Here is a 17,088-nt window from a genome sequence, read left to right on the forward strand (position 1 = left end):
ATGGAGGAGTAGCCTAGTGGTTAGAGTGCTGGGCTGAGACCCAGGGATATCAAGTTCAAATCCCACTGATACTGTTTGCGATCTTGGACAAGTCACTTAACCCTCAATGCCTGAGGCATAAACTTAAGGTTGTGAGCCCTCCAGGATCAGTGAAACTCCTATTATACCTGGACATAAGTCACTCTGAGCTACTACTGAAAAGATGCAAGATAGCTCCAAAATAAATCAGTAATCACTCAACAAGGGAGGCCACAATTCAGAACTAATCATGTCTTAAAAATCAATTTTTTTCTAAAAATATTTTTATTATGGTGATCCAGTAGTGAGAAATCAAATCAAATGCGACCTAAGGCTTCAAAGAGAGAACACCACTACAGCCAATCTATGGCCTGTGTGATAATAGTGTCCCATCTCAAGCTGCAAGCTAATGTCCCTCTCTCTAAATTGTTACATAAGTTTTGCCACACTGGGACAGACTAAAGGTCCATCAAGCCCAGCATCCTGTTTCCAACAGTGGCCAATCCAGATCACAAATACCTTGCAAGATCCCCAAAAAGCTCAATGCATTTCATGCTGCTTATCCCAGAAATAAGCAGTGGATTTTCCCCAAGTCAATTTAATAATGGTCTATGGACTTTTCCTTTAGGAAGCCAGCCAGACCCTTTTTAAACCCTGCTAAGCTAACCACCTCTACTACATTCTCTGGCAACAAATTACAGAGAGTTTAATTACATGTTAAGTGAAGAAAACCTTTCTCCGATTCATATTAAATTTACTACTTTGTAGCTTCATCGCATGCCTCCTAGTCCTAGTATTTTTGGAAAGAGTAAACAAATGAATGCTATCTACCCGTTCCACTCCACTCATTATTTGCACATTTCTTGAAATTCATACTGGAATCCACTTAACCTTGGTGATAGCTCTTATAAGGGGATGGGACTTGGTTTACTACCTTTCTGTGGTTACAAACAAAGTGGCTTATTTATTTTATACAGGTACTTGCTACTCCTTTTCTCCAACCAGCATTTGAAGTTCCAGGTCATAGAGGAACTTCATTACATGGTGACAGAAGGTCATGATACCAGAAATTATCATATGGAGGGCATATTTATAATTGGGAGCCTTGTTTAAGATGGCAAAATGTGCCTATTTCAAGCCTATTTAAAAATGTGAAAGTAGATTCTTACTTTACCTTATAAAATACTAGAATAAGTGGCCAAAAACACTTTGATATAAGACACAATCACTTACCCCAGCCCTAAGACACACATAAATTATAGTGTTTTATAATTTACATGCATACATCTATGCGCCGCCTATGCTTTGCCCAAACTCCACCCACATGTATGCCCACAGCAAAAGTATCTGCCTTGCAAACAAGGCACACATTTTTCACTGGTCTGTACTTTATAAGAGGTTATTTACATACATTCTTGCCACTTGAACCTTGCCAGCTCCTTACAAAAGGGCTGTTACACAGCAGGAACCTTTTCTACACACGTTCATGTTTATATGAAAAATAAATACTACTTTTACTAATGATTAATTATCAACTACTTCTAAAACATATTTGTGCTACCTAAAGTATCTGGATTTGCTGTTTTTTTTTCTGCATAAGGAATACTACAAAAACATCTGCTCCTTTGATAGGGTTCATAGACCATAACAGTGAAGATTTATTTTGACTGCCAGAAGAAACAGGAAAATACTGTGCAAGAAAGTGATTTATAGCAAAGCCAGACTTTAAAAAGACTGAAGACCTAAAAGAGCAAATGTCTCAAAAGTTTAAGGGGTATTAATATAACTGTGCTGTGCCTCTTTTAACTTCTTCCAAAATATGATAGAACCCTACTGAAACAGTAAAGAGGGTCTTTGGTTGAATTTTTCTGACCCTGAAGTCAAGTTCCTCTTCATCTGCAAGAAGTGACAACAAATAATGAAGATTTTAAATAAGTTGGTTAAAGTTATTCAAAAAATATTTTCTATAAAACACCAATTTTGTTTTTTAATAGGTACAGAAAAATGGAAAACAGAAATGTGAGTCAACCTAAAGAAAATCATCCCAGATTCAGAATTTGTGTATGCTGGAAAAGGATAGGTATTGTGGTGAGCTTAGTAATAATTAGGATAACTTTTTAATATATTGCCTAAGTTGAAAGGCAAAGTAGATACCTGTTTTGGGCTACTCTATAAAGATAATACAGGTACTTATAAGGCCCATTTTACTTGGAATGTTGAAATGGAAATTGAGATATCCAAGTTGGGCCATGCGCAGTTCCTCAAGTATTTTACAAAAAGGCTCTGCCAAATGTGGAAGGATGTCAGCAAATATAATGGTATTTCCTAGCACTTCAAGCAGAAGTAGCGATTTTAAAAAGATGCAGAGTGTAGTTCGTTTCCCAAATATGCCCATCTGCAGCTTTTTTAAATAGTTGCTACCGACAACCAAGAACTCTGATCACCCTTCCCTCCCCCCCCCCCCCCCCACAATAGCCCAAAATTCCTTGATGCTCCGAACCCCACCATTTACTACCACCACCACCACCAGGCAATACCTTGTGATACAAGACCTCACATTGAACCTCCCTCCCATGATGCAAGACCCCGCCTACACCCTGGGGCCAAGCAAGAAACCCCCACTCCTGATCCCATCTCTGCACTTATCAGGAGGTTCCCTAGCTGCTACATGTGGGAGCAGTAGTGATCACTAGATGCTCCTGTCCCACCAGTGTCAAGGTTCAAAACTGTAGTCTTGCAGGACTATTTCTAGGGGTCGGCATGCACTTTGTGGAACCCAGAAACTCAAAGGACAGCAGCATCCAAAGGTCTTGCATCATGGTGGGGATTGGGTGGGTGGAGCCTAAGTACAGAAGTAGCCTAATGGAACAGGGAAGCCAGTTCAAATCCCACTATGGCTCCTTGTGATCTTGGGGAAGTCACTTAACGCTCTATTGCCTCAGGTACAAACTTAGATTGTGAGCCCTCTAGGGAAAAACATTACTTATTTGCACACTGCTTCGATAGCATTTGGGTTTGCAGGCAGTAAATAAATAATAATCTTAGGGTAGGTTTCAGGAGAATCTTGCATTTGTGGAGGGAGGTTCAGGCATTCTTGCATCACAGGAGGGTAATGTCTGGTGGGGGGGGGGGGGGAGATTTGAGAGGCTTGACTCATGGGGAGCAATGTAGTGGGATTGGCTATTGAGAGGGTAATTTCATGGGTGGGATGGGGATGAATTCTGCATTGCACCTGTCCGTTTATTGGAATGTGCCAACATAGCAATTTTTCCCTCTACACATTTATTATCGCAAGACAGGAAATACACATATAGGGAGAAATTCTATATATGGCACCTTAAAACCACATGGAGGCATATTTTCAAAGCACTTAGCCTTCCAAAGTTCCAAAGAAACCTATGGAACTTTGGAAGGCTAAGTGCTTTGAAAATATGCCTCATGGTTAGCGTGATTCTATACACTACGCTTAAAGTTAGGCGTAGTTTATAGAATACACACACACCATTCTTACATAGTAACATAGTAAGTGACAGCAGATAAAAACCCGAACGGTCCATCCAGTCTGCCCAACAGTTACACTTATTATCAATTCATGATTAAATCAACAATGAATGTGATATTATATATTTTATCATGAGTCTTTCTTTGGTGTTTCTGGGACATAGACCACAGAAGTCCACCCAGCTCTGTCCTTATGTTCCACCTACTGGAGTTGCCGTCAAAGCCCACTCCAGCCTATCCGAATATATCTTGTCATTTGAGGGACCCAGACCGTAAAAATCTGCCCAACACTGTCCTCGGTTCCAGCTACTGAAGTTGCCATTGAGGGACACAGACCTACAAAGTCTGCCTGGCACCAGCCTTAGTTCTTTACAGCCAGAGTTGCCATCCAAGCGTCACTCACATATCCACCTACCTGCAGCCATTTAAGTTGTTTTTTTTTTTTAATTTTTGCTTTATACCATCTAGTTTCTAAATAGAGTTTCTGTGTTCATCCCACGCCTTTTTGAATTCCATCACTGTTTTTGTCTCTACCACCTTCCTCGGGAGGCCATTCCAGGCATTGACTACCCTCTCCGTGAAAATGGATTTCATGACATTATTCCTAAGTCTACCACTGCGCAATCTCAATTCATGTCCTCTAGTTTTACCATTTCCCCTTCTCTGGAAGAGATTTGTTGCTATATTAATACCTTTCAATTATTTAAATATCTGTATCCTATCTTCCTTCTTTCCTCTAGGTTATACATATTCAGGTCATCCAGTCTCTTCTCACACATCTTTTGGCGCAAATCCCATACTATTTTTGTCACCTTCCTGTGGACTGCTTCTAATCTTTTTACATCCTTAGCAAGATATGGCCATCAAACCTGAACATAATACTCCAGGTGGGGCCTCACCAGAAACTTGTACAGGGGCATCAATACCTCCTTTCTTCTGCTGGTTACTCCTCTTTCGACGCAGCCTAGCATCCTTCTGGCTAAGGCTTTGTCACACAGTTTTTTCACTTTAAGGTCCTCAGACACTATCACCCCAAGATCCTCAAGATCCTTCTCCCCATCTATGTATGTCAGCCTTTAACCTCCTAGGACATATGGCTCCCTTGGGCTTTTACTTCCCAATTGCATCACTTTGCACTTCTTTGCATTAAATTTTAATTGTCAAATGTTAGACCATTCTTCTAACTTTTGCAGATCCCTTTTCATGTTTTCCACTCCCTCCAAGGTGTCCACTCTATTACAAATCTTGGTATCATCCGTAAAAAGGCAAACCTTACCTTTTAATCCTTTGGCAATGTCACTCACAAATATGTTAAACAGAATCAGCCCCAGCACCGATCCCTGAGGCACTCCGCTACTCAACGTTCCTTCCTCCGAGTGCATTCTATTGACCACCACCTTTTCAAACGACACCCCATTATACCCAAAATTTATTTCATACCAAAAATACATAAATCTTTAGTTTCACCATTGGGAAGACTGATTGTTTCAGGGAGAAGTTCATTGTTTGAACCATTGACCCAATTCCTAGACTTCCACTTGAAAGTGTTATTGCCTTCTGTACCTTCATATGTGAGAGACTCAGTATATCTTTTACAGATTTTGTATGAGTTATCTTTAATGCAATGTCCTACTTTAACGTTGGTGACCATGGATGTAGTCTCACTGTATACCAATGTTCTGCATCAACAAGCTTTACAACTAGTGCGTGTCAGTGTTATGAATTTGAATTTGTCTGAGAGTAAATCAACGTTATTAAATTAAGTAGCTCATTATGTGATCACCAAAAATTATTTCCAGTTTGAAAATTCTTTTTACCTACAGACAAAAGGAGTGGCAATGGGAGCGATAGTCTCACCCACCATTGCCTGCCTATATATGGCAGCATTTGAAGAATGTCACCTGTATTCATCACCATATACATCTCACATTAAATTGTGGAAACGTTATATAGATGACGTATTGCTGCTGTGGACAGGGGATCGGGACACACTGTAGTCCTTCATGGAATATTTAAATAATTGTGATCCCAACATAAGATTTGAGACCTGTATAGGGGGACACCACATAGATTTCTTGGATATTCACATCAGTTATGATAATTATTTTTACTACATTTGTACTGCATACTTTCCCACTCATGGCAGGCTCAATGCAGCTTACATGGGGTAATGGACTTGCCCAGAGTCACAAGGAGCTGCCTGTGCCTGAAGTGGGAATTGAACTCAGTTCCTCAGGGCCAAAGTCCACCACCCTAACCACTAGGCCACTCCTCCACTAGGTTTGATACATCAATTTTTCAGAAGCCCACGGACAGAAATATTCTCTTGCACTATAAAAACTTTCATCCTAAAAGGATAAAAAATGGGATTCCTGTGGGCCAATTCATGAGGATTAAAAGACTGCGTAACACTTCTGAATCATATTTTTTTTCTCATATGTTTGTCTCTAACGTTGTTTAGCTTCTAGGAAGGACTTAAGCTGATCAGGTATATAAAAAACATTTTGTCTGGTTTAACCTTATGACACATTTACACGGATATGCAAGAAGAAAAGAACCTCCTAATTCAAGAATTTTAGACCTCATAGAAAAAAACTTGTTCCTCTTTTCTTGAGTAATCTTAGTTACGTCAGGGTAAAGCCAAATTTTTTGGCCCCCAAACATACGGTTAGCTGATTTAAAATAGAGTCTCATTATTGAATTTAAATCTTGCTGAAAAACAAAAGAAACTATCAGCGTCCCCCTTTCGGACACATCTTCAAGTGATTGTTCCAATATGGCTGTAACATTTTGCAAGTCAAGAGATCTTTCTCCCTCTACTTTTTTCATTGTACTTGGTACATAATAAATTTTATTCAATGGAGGAATAACTTCTTGAGGAAACTTCAAATTCTCTTTCAGAAATCTAGTAAACATATCCAGTGGAGACACTCCCAAGAGTCTAGGAAAATTCAGTAACCGAAGATTCAATCTCCTATTGAAGTTCTCCATTTGTTCAATCTTCTTATTTCTGAATTATCTTTTATTACAGCCAACTTAAATTCATCCGTTTGTTTAGTCTCTCTCTGCAAGGCCTCTATTTCCAAGGAAAAATCTTGTCTTACTGTAGCTATAGAGCTCTTCACTTCCTGCATATTCAAATTCAGAATTTTTACCTCTTCAGATGACTGCCATAAGGTTTTCTCCATTTCAAGCAATTTCAGCCAGATCGTACCCAGATTCACCTCTGTTTCTAATCCCGCAGCTGATGTCATCGCTGCAAGTTCAGGTTCCCCACAGGGCTCACCGGATTCACCCCTTCCGGGTTCCGCTGGAAACCCCACCCGACTCACTGCAGTTGCTGGGCACGAAGGGACCTTAGAACTCGGCGGGGGAGAAAGAGATGTTTCAACTTCCAGCGGGGGGGGGGGGGGGTGCTTCACCGGCTCCTCCTGCTAAGGAATCCGTCTCGCTTATTCGAGAAACAGTGGGGAAGAAGCGTTCCAGACCAAGTCTCGCCGGGGTGGACGTCTCAGTGGGTGGGGGAATCCCCCGAATCGTCCCCTTGCGCTTTGTATGAGGCATAATTAAGGTAAAAGTTGATATTCGGCAGAGACGAAGTAGGAGCTCACTTGCTACACAACCGCTCACGGCGCCATCTTGACACGCCCTCTGCCCACTTCTGAATCATATAAACATCATGCAGGACATATGTACAACAGATTCTTCCACAGGGGGTATCCTCATAAGGTCATAAAAGATAAGAGGGCAACAAATGTGTACAGGCAATGATTACTGGATGCATCCCCACATAATGAAGTTAAGGAAGACAGGATACTGTGTACCTTACCTTACTCCTATCAAGTGGGTGAAATTCAGAGTATTATATTAAAACATTGGCATCTACTTAGTTTACATTCGCATAGATCTAAAACCCGGATTTTCCTACACTAGATCACAAAATTTGGGAGAAATGTTGTCTTCATTAAAAGATGAACCTATGGGGATACAACCTATAAGTGGACATTTCACATGTAACCACTGTACTTATTGCAAACATGCTATTGTAACATGGATTGTTATTAATCCAGTTATGAGGCGCCCCTTTTATTTACAAAATAAAATGAACTGCAATTCTTCCCAAGTGGTATATGCCATTTGTCGCCCGTGCAGCAAATGGATTATTGTTCAAACAAGGCGGAAGATTAAACAACGTATAGGGGAACACCTGAGCAATTTTCATGTTAAAAAAAGGGAAGCTCCTCTGGTGGAACATTGGCAACAGGGTCAGCATGTAGAAGAAGATTTGTGATAAGTTATATTGTTGGAAATAAATTTAGCTAGGGGTGGAGATGTTATGATGCATTTAAAAAGAAAGAAGCAACATTTAATTTTCTCATGGAATACAGTGGCCCCTCAGGGATTAAATAAGGAGATAGAGTGGTTAATTCCATAGTTAACTTTGTTCCATGTGAACTGAAGAGGGCAGGACATTTAAATGGCAAAGGCGCACACGCCAGTGTTTGATTTCCTGGGTTGAAGAAGTTGGAGAGTAAACCCTTCCCAGTTAGCTGTGAGTAGTTTAATAGAACATGAATTTAAAAGAACATAATGAACCCCGCAGAGCTGCTTCCATCCCTGCGGGAACCCCGCAAGAACTGCCTCCGTCCCCGCGGGAATCCCACGGGTTTCACGGGATTCCCGCGAACCGCGTTCCCGTGCAGCTCTCTAATGTCAAGTACCTGGAAAGATCCCAAAAGAATAATTTTATACTAACATAATAACCCTCCAATTGCTCACTTACCCTTGCTCATACTTCTCCTACTCCCCTCATCCCTGCATTTCTACATTCCTATTTCTTTTATTGCTCCGATAATGCTCAACTTATTTCTCTCCACCAATACTTTGTAATCCCAATTACCATGTAAGCCGCATTGAACCTGCTTTGAGTGGGAAAGCGCGGGGTACAAATGTAATAAATAAATAAATATAGTGTTATTCAAGTTAGGAATTTGTGTTAGTTTTATTATTTGTATCAGTCTGTTCTCTTGAAGACGGCGAAGAAATTTTGATTGACGCACCAGTTTTGTTATTATGTACTCGCTAGTGTCGGCTTTTGAAGAACACTAGGTTGGGAGCAACACATCGCCACTCTCAATACCTGCCAGATTGTCAGCACTACAACATAAGTGAAGTTAATATAATCATTGCTTGGAAGACATTTTAGAATTTGGCAAACAGGGAGGGCAGAGCTATGGTGTTTGTAGCGAGTGTCTGATTTGTTTCTGAAGGTTCACCTTCAGTATACGGCACTCATACACTGAGCACCAAAAAATGTAAAAAGATTTATATATTTGCTTTTTATAACTTTAAATTTTAAGTTTTTGATATTATTAAAATAAAAGTTTAATAAAGACTAAACAGAATGTTTTTGTAGCTAAGCTATGACTGAACTGACTTTAAGAGACAAACAGATTTTATCAGTTTAACCAAAATCTCCCCTTTCCCCAGTTTTACTAGATAATTTCCCAGCTGGTGAATACTCAGAAATGCAGATCCTTTCCCAGCAGTATCAGATCTTGTCTCAGCTCCCCATCAAGATTCAGGGTCCTAATTCAGTTAGGCCCTGATGATCAAATTCCCTGCACTGATCCAAACAGTGCAGGGAATTAAAGCCCTGTTGATCAAAACTAATAGCATGCACATTTTTAGTTTTGATCATCCTGCAGGAGGATTGTGCCTGGGCATGCGCCCAAGGCACAATCCTCCCGCAGGAGTTGTTTGACAGGACTGGGCTGTCAAAAAAAAAAAAAAAATCCTGGACCTGTCAAACATAGGGTCTGAAGGCCCCCCTCCCCCACTGCAGAGAGTGTGTGTGTGTGAGGGGGGGGGGTGAGTTTCGTGCAATGCCAGACCACCAGGGGAGCTGGAGGGCTCTAGCTCTCTCTGTTTGGAGGGTATGGGGGGGCTTTATCGGGGGGGGGGGGGTGTTGGGCTTGTGGGGGGGGGGGGGGGGACTTCTTGGCCTGGGGTGGGATGAGAAGGCCTGCTAGCATGCAAGATGCATGCTGGACAGAGCTCCCCATTCCTCCCCAATGTCTGCAAGCCCTAATGCCAGCTCCTAGCTGATGTAGGGTTTGCCGAAGCAGCAGCACCCTTGTTTGGTGCACTACTCACTTAGCATTGGGGAGGAATATCTATATGCCCTGTTTAACATGCATTTATTTATTTTATTTATTCAAGAATGGCAAGGACAAATCAAACTCGGGTATAAAGTATTACATACCATGTAAAATTAGTTTATCTTGTTGAGCAGACTGGATGGATCGTTCAGGTCTTTATCTGCCGTCATTTACTATGTTACTATTTATTTATTGAGATTTATTAACCACCTTTATGAAGACATTCACCTAAGGCGATGTACAGCAGGTACAGTTTAACATAAAACTTACAATTTTGTTAACAACATAACAATAGTAAAATAACCAAGTATAAACATAATGAGGTATTGTTCCAATAAATGCATTTGATTCCATTGCTTTGTTGTTTTTTTATCTACTGTTTTGTAAGCAGTTGTGTGCCTTTTTGTTTTTTTTGTAAACATAATGAGGTAAACTTGAAAACAGTACACTGAAACCTAATAATAGAACTACCATGAAACAGTATCAAAAATATACACATTTAACAGCACTGGAATTCAAATACCAGAGATATAATACAATGTTAGCATAATACTAATGATACACATAATATGAATGTATTAGAACACCCAACTAAAATAGATATGATGCTAATGATTTTCTACAATACAGCTTACCATATAGCTGAGGGACCAAGTGCACATATATGATGGGAACAATTTGCGGTCAAAGCTGGTGAGCTCGTTGTTTCACGTGCTCGACGGCTCTGATCATAAGGTAGGAGCCAACGCGGACGCTAGTATGGCGCTGATAGCCTCTAGTGTGCGCATTTGCTTCTGATTATCAGGCCTCCGTAAGATGAAAAGCTAGCCCTGTAGTCAGCATGATTTGATCCTTCACAAGGGAGGCCCCCAAAAGATTTCTAGCACATCGCCTTAACCACTCAAGTCACGGTTACTAACCTGGATCAAGTTTTCCAATCCTCTTGTTGGCAACTGCTTATACACTGTAATGTGATTATATCTCTGGTCTCTTTTTCTTAGCTTTAAAACGAACATTTAGATTGACAGGTTGGAGGATTGATTGAGAGGTGTACAAGCTGGCTTGGTGTTTCTGGAAGGTGTACTGTAATGCATCACCTCGTCTCTGATTAGATGTCATTAATCAGCATTTTATTTGATTCTAAGCACTGATATTGTGATTGGCTACTTGGCTGTGTGCTACAGACGGTCTTTACAAGCAACTGCTCAGGACAAGTTTGGCTGACTGAATTCATAGAAAGGCTGGCTTCATGGTAGGTTAAAATTAAACAGGAGGCTTTACAATATCAGTTGTGGCTTTTGTATGCCATTTTGCCTTTGCCATTTGGTTTTGATTTAATTTTGGTTTTTTTAAGACTCAGTGCCATTATAGTATTAAAAACCCTAGATACTGCAATATCCAAGATGTAAGCAAGCAGAGTTACATGAGAACAGTTTTTCTAACCCATAAAGAAAGCAACATATTAACTGAAAACATCTTTATATGCAATGAAAAACTAGATGACCTACTATTTTTTTTTTCAGATTTACTAACAGGAAATGTAGCCTTATTTAGCATTTTTCTTGATTAAAATTGTCATTCCACTCTGTAAGAAGCAGGAGCTGCAATGTTGCCTTGGGCAGAAGAAAGTATCTTTCTTTTTGAGGGCTGCCAAAGGCAAACACCAGGCTGCACACGTGTTTGGTTACACAAGTCTCCGTGAGTACATTTATGAACAAAATTAACGGGGTGTCCAAGGATCCTCCTTTTATGCAGCCCTCCCCATGACAAATCTTTTTTTGACACATCTAGGAACAATCTCATTTTGCAAAACGTGTTGTTGGGCAAACCAGAATATTCCCCACAATAGGTTAAGGGGTCCTTTTATAAAACAGCGGTAAGACCAACACAGGCTTACCACTCGCTACAAGAGAAGTACCACCGGGCTACTGCAGCAGTCCGGCGGTAGTTCCCACCCCCAGCGTGCACCATTTCTGGCGCTACAAAAATATTTTTATTTTTGTGGCGACGGTGTGTACCCGGTGGTAATCGAGAAGCGCCTTGTGCTGCCTGGTTACCGCCAGGGTAGCACGGGAGCCCTTACTGCCACCTCAATGGGTGCACGGCAAGTGCTTCACTTGCTGTACATCCATTTCGGTTTTTAAAAACCCCGCCTTTTACCCACTGCGGTAAAAGGGGGCCTAAGCACATGTCAAAAATATGCGCCAATGCCAGTGCAGGCCCCCCTTTTGCTACAGCTTTGTAAAAGGACCCCTAAATTTTCTAAAGTGGGAAGTGTAATTCTATAACAAATCACGAACATTTACAAACTCACTGCGTGTCACGGCAGAAGAACAGACTAGTGGTTAGGGCAGTGAGCTGAGAGCCAGGGAAACCAGGTCCCAAATTCTGTTTCATCAATAGATACTTTGGGTGACCTTGGGCAAGGTAACTCTCCCTCCATTGCTTAAGGTGCAATTACACTGTAATCCTGCTGGGAGCAGGGTCTAGCAGCTATGCTTGGATTTAAAAAGATGGGTAATTAAGTGCATGTCTCTTGCTACCAACAAAGACTCCACTATTTTGTTGAACCTCTAAGCTGAATATTACTTATTACTATGTAGCGCTGAAACTAAAACTGAGAGAAAAAATGGAAAAAAGCATTATTTTGGAATTATAGAGTCAGTAAACTGCATCTGTAGATTCTATGCATTGGTTTGGCATGGCTCATATGAAAAATACCCTCATACTTTGAAGGAGCTGTTTCTGCAACAGAGAGATTAAAATGTCTTAGAATTCCTATCAAATATACTTAATTGTATACACTTTGAATTTCAAAATAACTAAGGTCCTGAGTCACTATCATGTGTTAAAGCAACCATTCAAGTTATTTGCCAAATAATCCCTGGGATTCTATATAGCGCAACTTAAGTTGCATGCGGAAATCCAATCGCATTCTGGATTTGCGTGTACAACTTAGGGCCCCGTTTATGAACTGGTTTTTTTTTTTTTACCTCTGTGTTAAACATATTAAAACTTGTATTATATTAAACACCTAATACTGTTTTAGTAAATAGGGCCTTTAGTAAACAGGCCCCAAAATGACTTTTCCCCCATTTTGTGGTTGTGAAAAATGCCTCTGTTAAATACTTTTAAACGTATATGACATGGCTGACATACCAGTCAGAATAGCATAATCATGGCAAAGCAGCGAAGTACCGACTTGTTTTATCTCTGTATGCCCAAGGGGCACTGGCCTTCAAAAAGATCATGTTCTGTAGAAACACAGTTGCCACGCTGGCTTATGTAAAGCAAAAAAAAAAAAAAAGAGAAACAAGAAAAAAGCTCTAATTATGATCCTCTCTGCCACCAGCCTGAAAGTCATAAGGTTATGTTTTCTTTGGATTGAAAAGTAGCGGTTAGGCTGGTATTTTCTGTGATTTTTATATGCTTACCTTCACATTTTTGGGTTGCCTCATTTTGCTTGTGGCCAGCAGGGCACCTGCACTCATAAGAGCCATCAGTATTAATGCAATTTCCTCCTTGGCATAGCCCTGGGATTGCTTGGCATTCATCAACATCTATAAAATGGGCACATTAACAAAAAGGAAAAATAAAGACAGGCACACAAATGCATGGGTTAAGAGAATAAAGAACACAGCCGCCAACTCTGTTGGAAATATAAGATGTGAAATTGTTTGACCTGTTTTAAAACTCTTCGCAACTGGGACAAAGTCCAAAGGCATTTTAAAAAATGTTTCACCTGAAGACCTTGTACCAAGTTTCAAAATGTGTGCACATACTCCCTGATATTCAGCAGTCAGTGAAATTTAAAGGCACTGAACACCATGGGCTGACTCTAATCTAATGCAATGCAGGATCACCAAGGGGGGGGGGGGCAAGATTCTCCCAGGTCCGGCCTCCAAGAGGGGCCTGGTGCTGGGGTCTGTCTGTCTCTCTTCTGCTCCTCACGGGACCCAGATGATCGTGTTAACACAATCACCAGGGTCCTGACAGGAGTAGAGAGACATAGATCCCAGTGCCAGGCCCCCCCTTAAAGGTTGGGGAGGAGCAGACACAGGATTCTAAATTGGAGCCCTTAGTTTGGCTGGTGGGGGTCCCCAACCCTACCAGCAGAAGCCTTTCTTCAGCACTGTTCTCTGCTGCATTGCCTGCCCTGCTTCCCCTCACATCGCACATGCTCAGTTTTATTTATTTGTTGCATTTGTATCCCACATTTTCCCACCTATTTGCAGGCTCAATGTGGCTTACATAATGCTGTAATGGTGATTGCCATTTCCGGATTGAGAAATACAAAATGGTTCTTAAGTGACAGAGTAGATTAAGCAATCAAGTGTAGCAAGTTCATTTCTGGCATGAGAAATAGAGTGGTATTGCTATAGAGTTCATGAGTGACAGGGAAAATTAAGCAATGAAGTGTAGAGAGTTCATTATGTTATGTTGTGGGAAGGCTTGTGAAAATAAAGGGAAAGAAAGATGGTGCAATGAACAGACAGATCCTGAAGGAAAACCTATTAGTCTGCCTCAAACCAGAACTCAGGAAAAATTTCACCTTTTAGAAGAACAATACTACTACTTAACTTATCATTTCTATAGCGCTACTAGACGTATGCAGCGCTGTACACTTGAACATGAAGAGACAGTCCCTGCTTGACAGAGCTTACAATCTAATTAGGACAGACAAACAGGACAAACAAGAGATAAGGGAATATTAAAGTGAGGATGATAACATAAGGGTTCTGAACAAGTGAATCCTAGGCACAAAGCAAAGTAACAATGAAGTGACAAAGTAACAATGAAGTGATTCAGATGAAAGTGAAAGTTCAAGTGACCCAGTTGTAGTTCACAGATAATCTCTAGCCAACTTGAAGAGCTTGAGTTGTTCTAACAGGAAGGATGGGCAAAAACTGTATCAACCCACTGTGCAAAATAAGTTGATACTTACCATGAATGATATCTGGCTGTTACTGCTGCGAAAAAGGTTTCCACCAAGTACTGCGTTAAGGGGTGTGAAAACTTATACAGTCAAGACTTTTTGATTTCTTTGGCTCAATTACTATTTTTTTTTTTAATATTTTGATGATTCTTTCACATTGAAAATGTACAGTATGTTATGATGAAATTCAGCATGGGCGATGTGAGGGGAAGCAGCCTCAAGGCAGGCAATGTGGCAGAGAACAGCATTAGAGGATGGCTTGTGCTGGAGGGGCTTAGGGCCAACCTGCCAGCAAAGGTATGTGGAGATGCAGTGGGAAGCAGGGAGGTGGGGTAAAATGTGCCCCCCCCCCACTTTGGGCTCCAGCCTCCCAATCTGAAGTCTGGCTACGCAATGTTCTGTGGGGCAGAAGTGGCGGTCCTGCCCCGGTCCAAGCTCAGTCTCTCGGCAGCCCAGATGAGACGAATTCTCTAAATCGTGCCTAAAAAATCAGTGCCACAAAAATCCTGCCTAAGCGCTATTCTACAAGCCGTGCCTACATTTAGACTAACACTTAAGAACAGGAATCGCATGTAAATCTAGGCATGTCCATTTGCACCAACCAAAATGTGGTGCAAATGCCAACGCCTAAATTTAGGCGTGTTTCCCCCTTCTTTTTTTTTTAATGTTTTTTATTAACAGGAGAAACACATTATAAGCATGATACAGGCACCATAAAATTACAGAAACATCGTAAAATACAAAGATACGAAAGTAACAATGTGCTAAGTAATTGGAATCCAAGCCCATGGTCCACCCCGAAATGTCCATGACCCTCCCATTGTGGTGCCATTTTCTGGGACATGCATAAAATGTAGATGCCTAAATTTATGCGCATACATGTTCATTGATTTCAATTAACACCAATAATTCCTTGTTAAAAAGCCAATTGGTGCTAATTGGCTCATTATTTAATTAAGATGCACATGCAATTTAGGCGCACATCTCGAGGCACCTTTTATAGAGTTAGGGAGGAATATGGGCACCAGCATTGAAAAATCCAGGCATAGGCTTTTTTTTTCTTTTTTTTTGCTGCCCTAGTTTTATCCAGACGTGTACCTGGTAAGCAGACTGAAAATTGTCACTCACTGGGTAAGTCTCTGCCCTGACTCCACCTCAGTCTGTCCTGACAACAACTGGATAGTGCAACAGCAGACAGAGCGCATATTCAATGGCATTAGTTGGTTAAGTACCACTAAATTCGTGCTCTGGTGCAGGCCGGTAGGATTTAACTGGATTCAAGCCTTCCTACTCCGTTAAATCCTTTTGAGTATCTTCTCCTTTGAAATTTGCTGCACTTGCATGTATGTACCTGCTTTTCCTAGGTGGTTTATTTCCATGAAAATCACACAGAGGTAAAAATGCCATTTACATGTGTTATTTTCCTCTCCCAACCTAGACATGCATGGCGGAAAAACAAACGTGCCTTTTGCTCACTGAGGAAGGGTCATTTTCAGACATACAAGGCTATTTATCCATAGAAATGGCTTCAGAAAATTGTCCTCTAAGGGGATAAGTTTAAAAACATTTTTCATATATAAAAAATGTTTTACACATGGAAAATTAGCTGTTTTAAAAATTCTTCCAGGGTTAAACTGACCTGCAGCAGTTTTGAATCACATATCCAGTCTTGTTCCTAAACTACTTGAGAAAGTGACTTACCCATTCTTCAGAAATTAACTGTAAAATTAAGGCAAATTTCAGTTCCGGTGCAATAAAAAAGTGGCATCTAAAATCAGTACGTTGGGAGGGGGTAATTTTATAACAGGAAGTCTATGTCAAAGCTTCAAAAAGGCATTTGTCTTATAAAGGCCGTACAAAAACCAATGCACCTTTATAAAACAGGCACCCAGAACTTTACTCAGCAGCGCACATTTTGACATGTAAAAATTAAGGGGTCCTTTTACTAAGGTGAACTAATGGTAAGTCACCCATTATCCCCTGGATTTTATATACTGTGCTTAGTGTTCCACACTGAAATCCAGGTGTATTCTATAAATGTGCACTTGACTTAATTGGCTGAATAAACCAATCAGCATTATTAACAGCACTTAAGCAATAATGAGCACTAATTGGCAACAATTAGAACTGCATGTACAAATATGTGTGCCAACAAGATGGCACACATCGCATGTAGGCATTCCTGGGGGTACAGCTGGGGTAGAGCGGGACAGTTATGATGTAAACACGTATTTTATCAAATGAGAAAGTACACACATGGGGGCCAATATTCAGACCATGGGAGGCAGCCTGGCTAACTCCCGTGGTCTGCGGTGAGACCAGATATTCAATGCTGGGCCATTTCCAGTGATCAGCATTGAATATCCAGTTTATTTTTTGGCCGGTTAGTTTATAGTAGCCCAATGGATGGTCCAATCTGGCTGCCAAACTTAGGGGTCCTTTTACTAAGCTGGAGCAAAAGAGGGCCTTCCC

At 40.8% G+C, this 17,088-nt stretch overlaps 1 protein-coding gene across 1 annotated transcript in view; it reads right to left on the reverse strand.

Annotated features, from left to right (window-relative positions):
- FBN2 (fibrillin 2) overlaps positions 1-17,088 on the reverse strand; it is a 526,098-nt gene that overhangs the window by 407,366 nt on the left and 101,644 nt on the right. Inside the window, 1 exon segment of the mRNA XM_030191959.1 lies at positions 13,115-13,240. Within this exon segment, the coding sequence (XP_030047819.1) occupies positions 13,115-13,240 (126 nt within the window).

This window comes from Microcaecilia unicolor, chromosome 2, assembly GCF_901765095.1.
Source record: "Microcaecilia unicolor chromosome 2, aMicUni1.1, whole genome shotgun sequence".
NCBI lineage: Eukaryota > Metazoa > Chordata > Amphibia > Gymnophiona > Siphonopidae > Microcaecilia > Microcaecilia unicolor.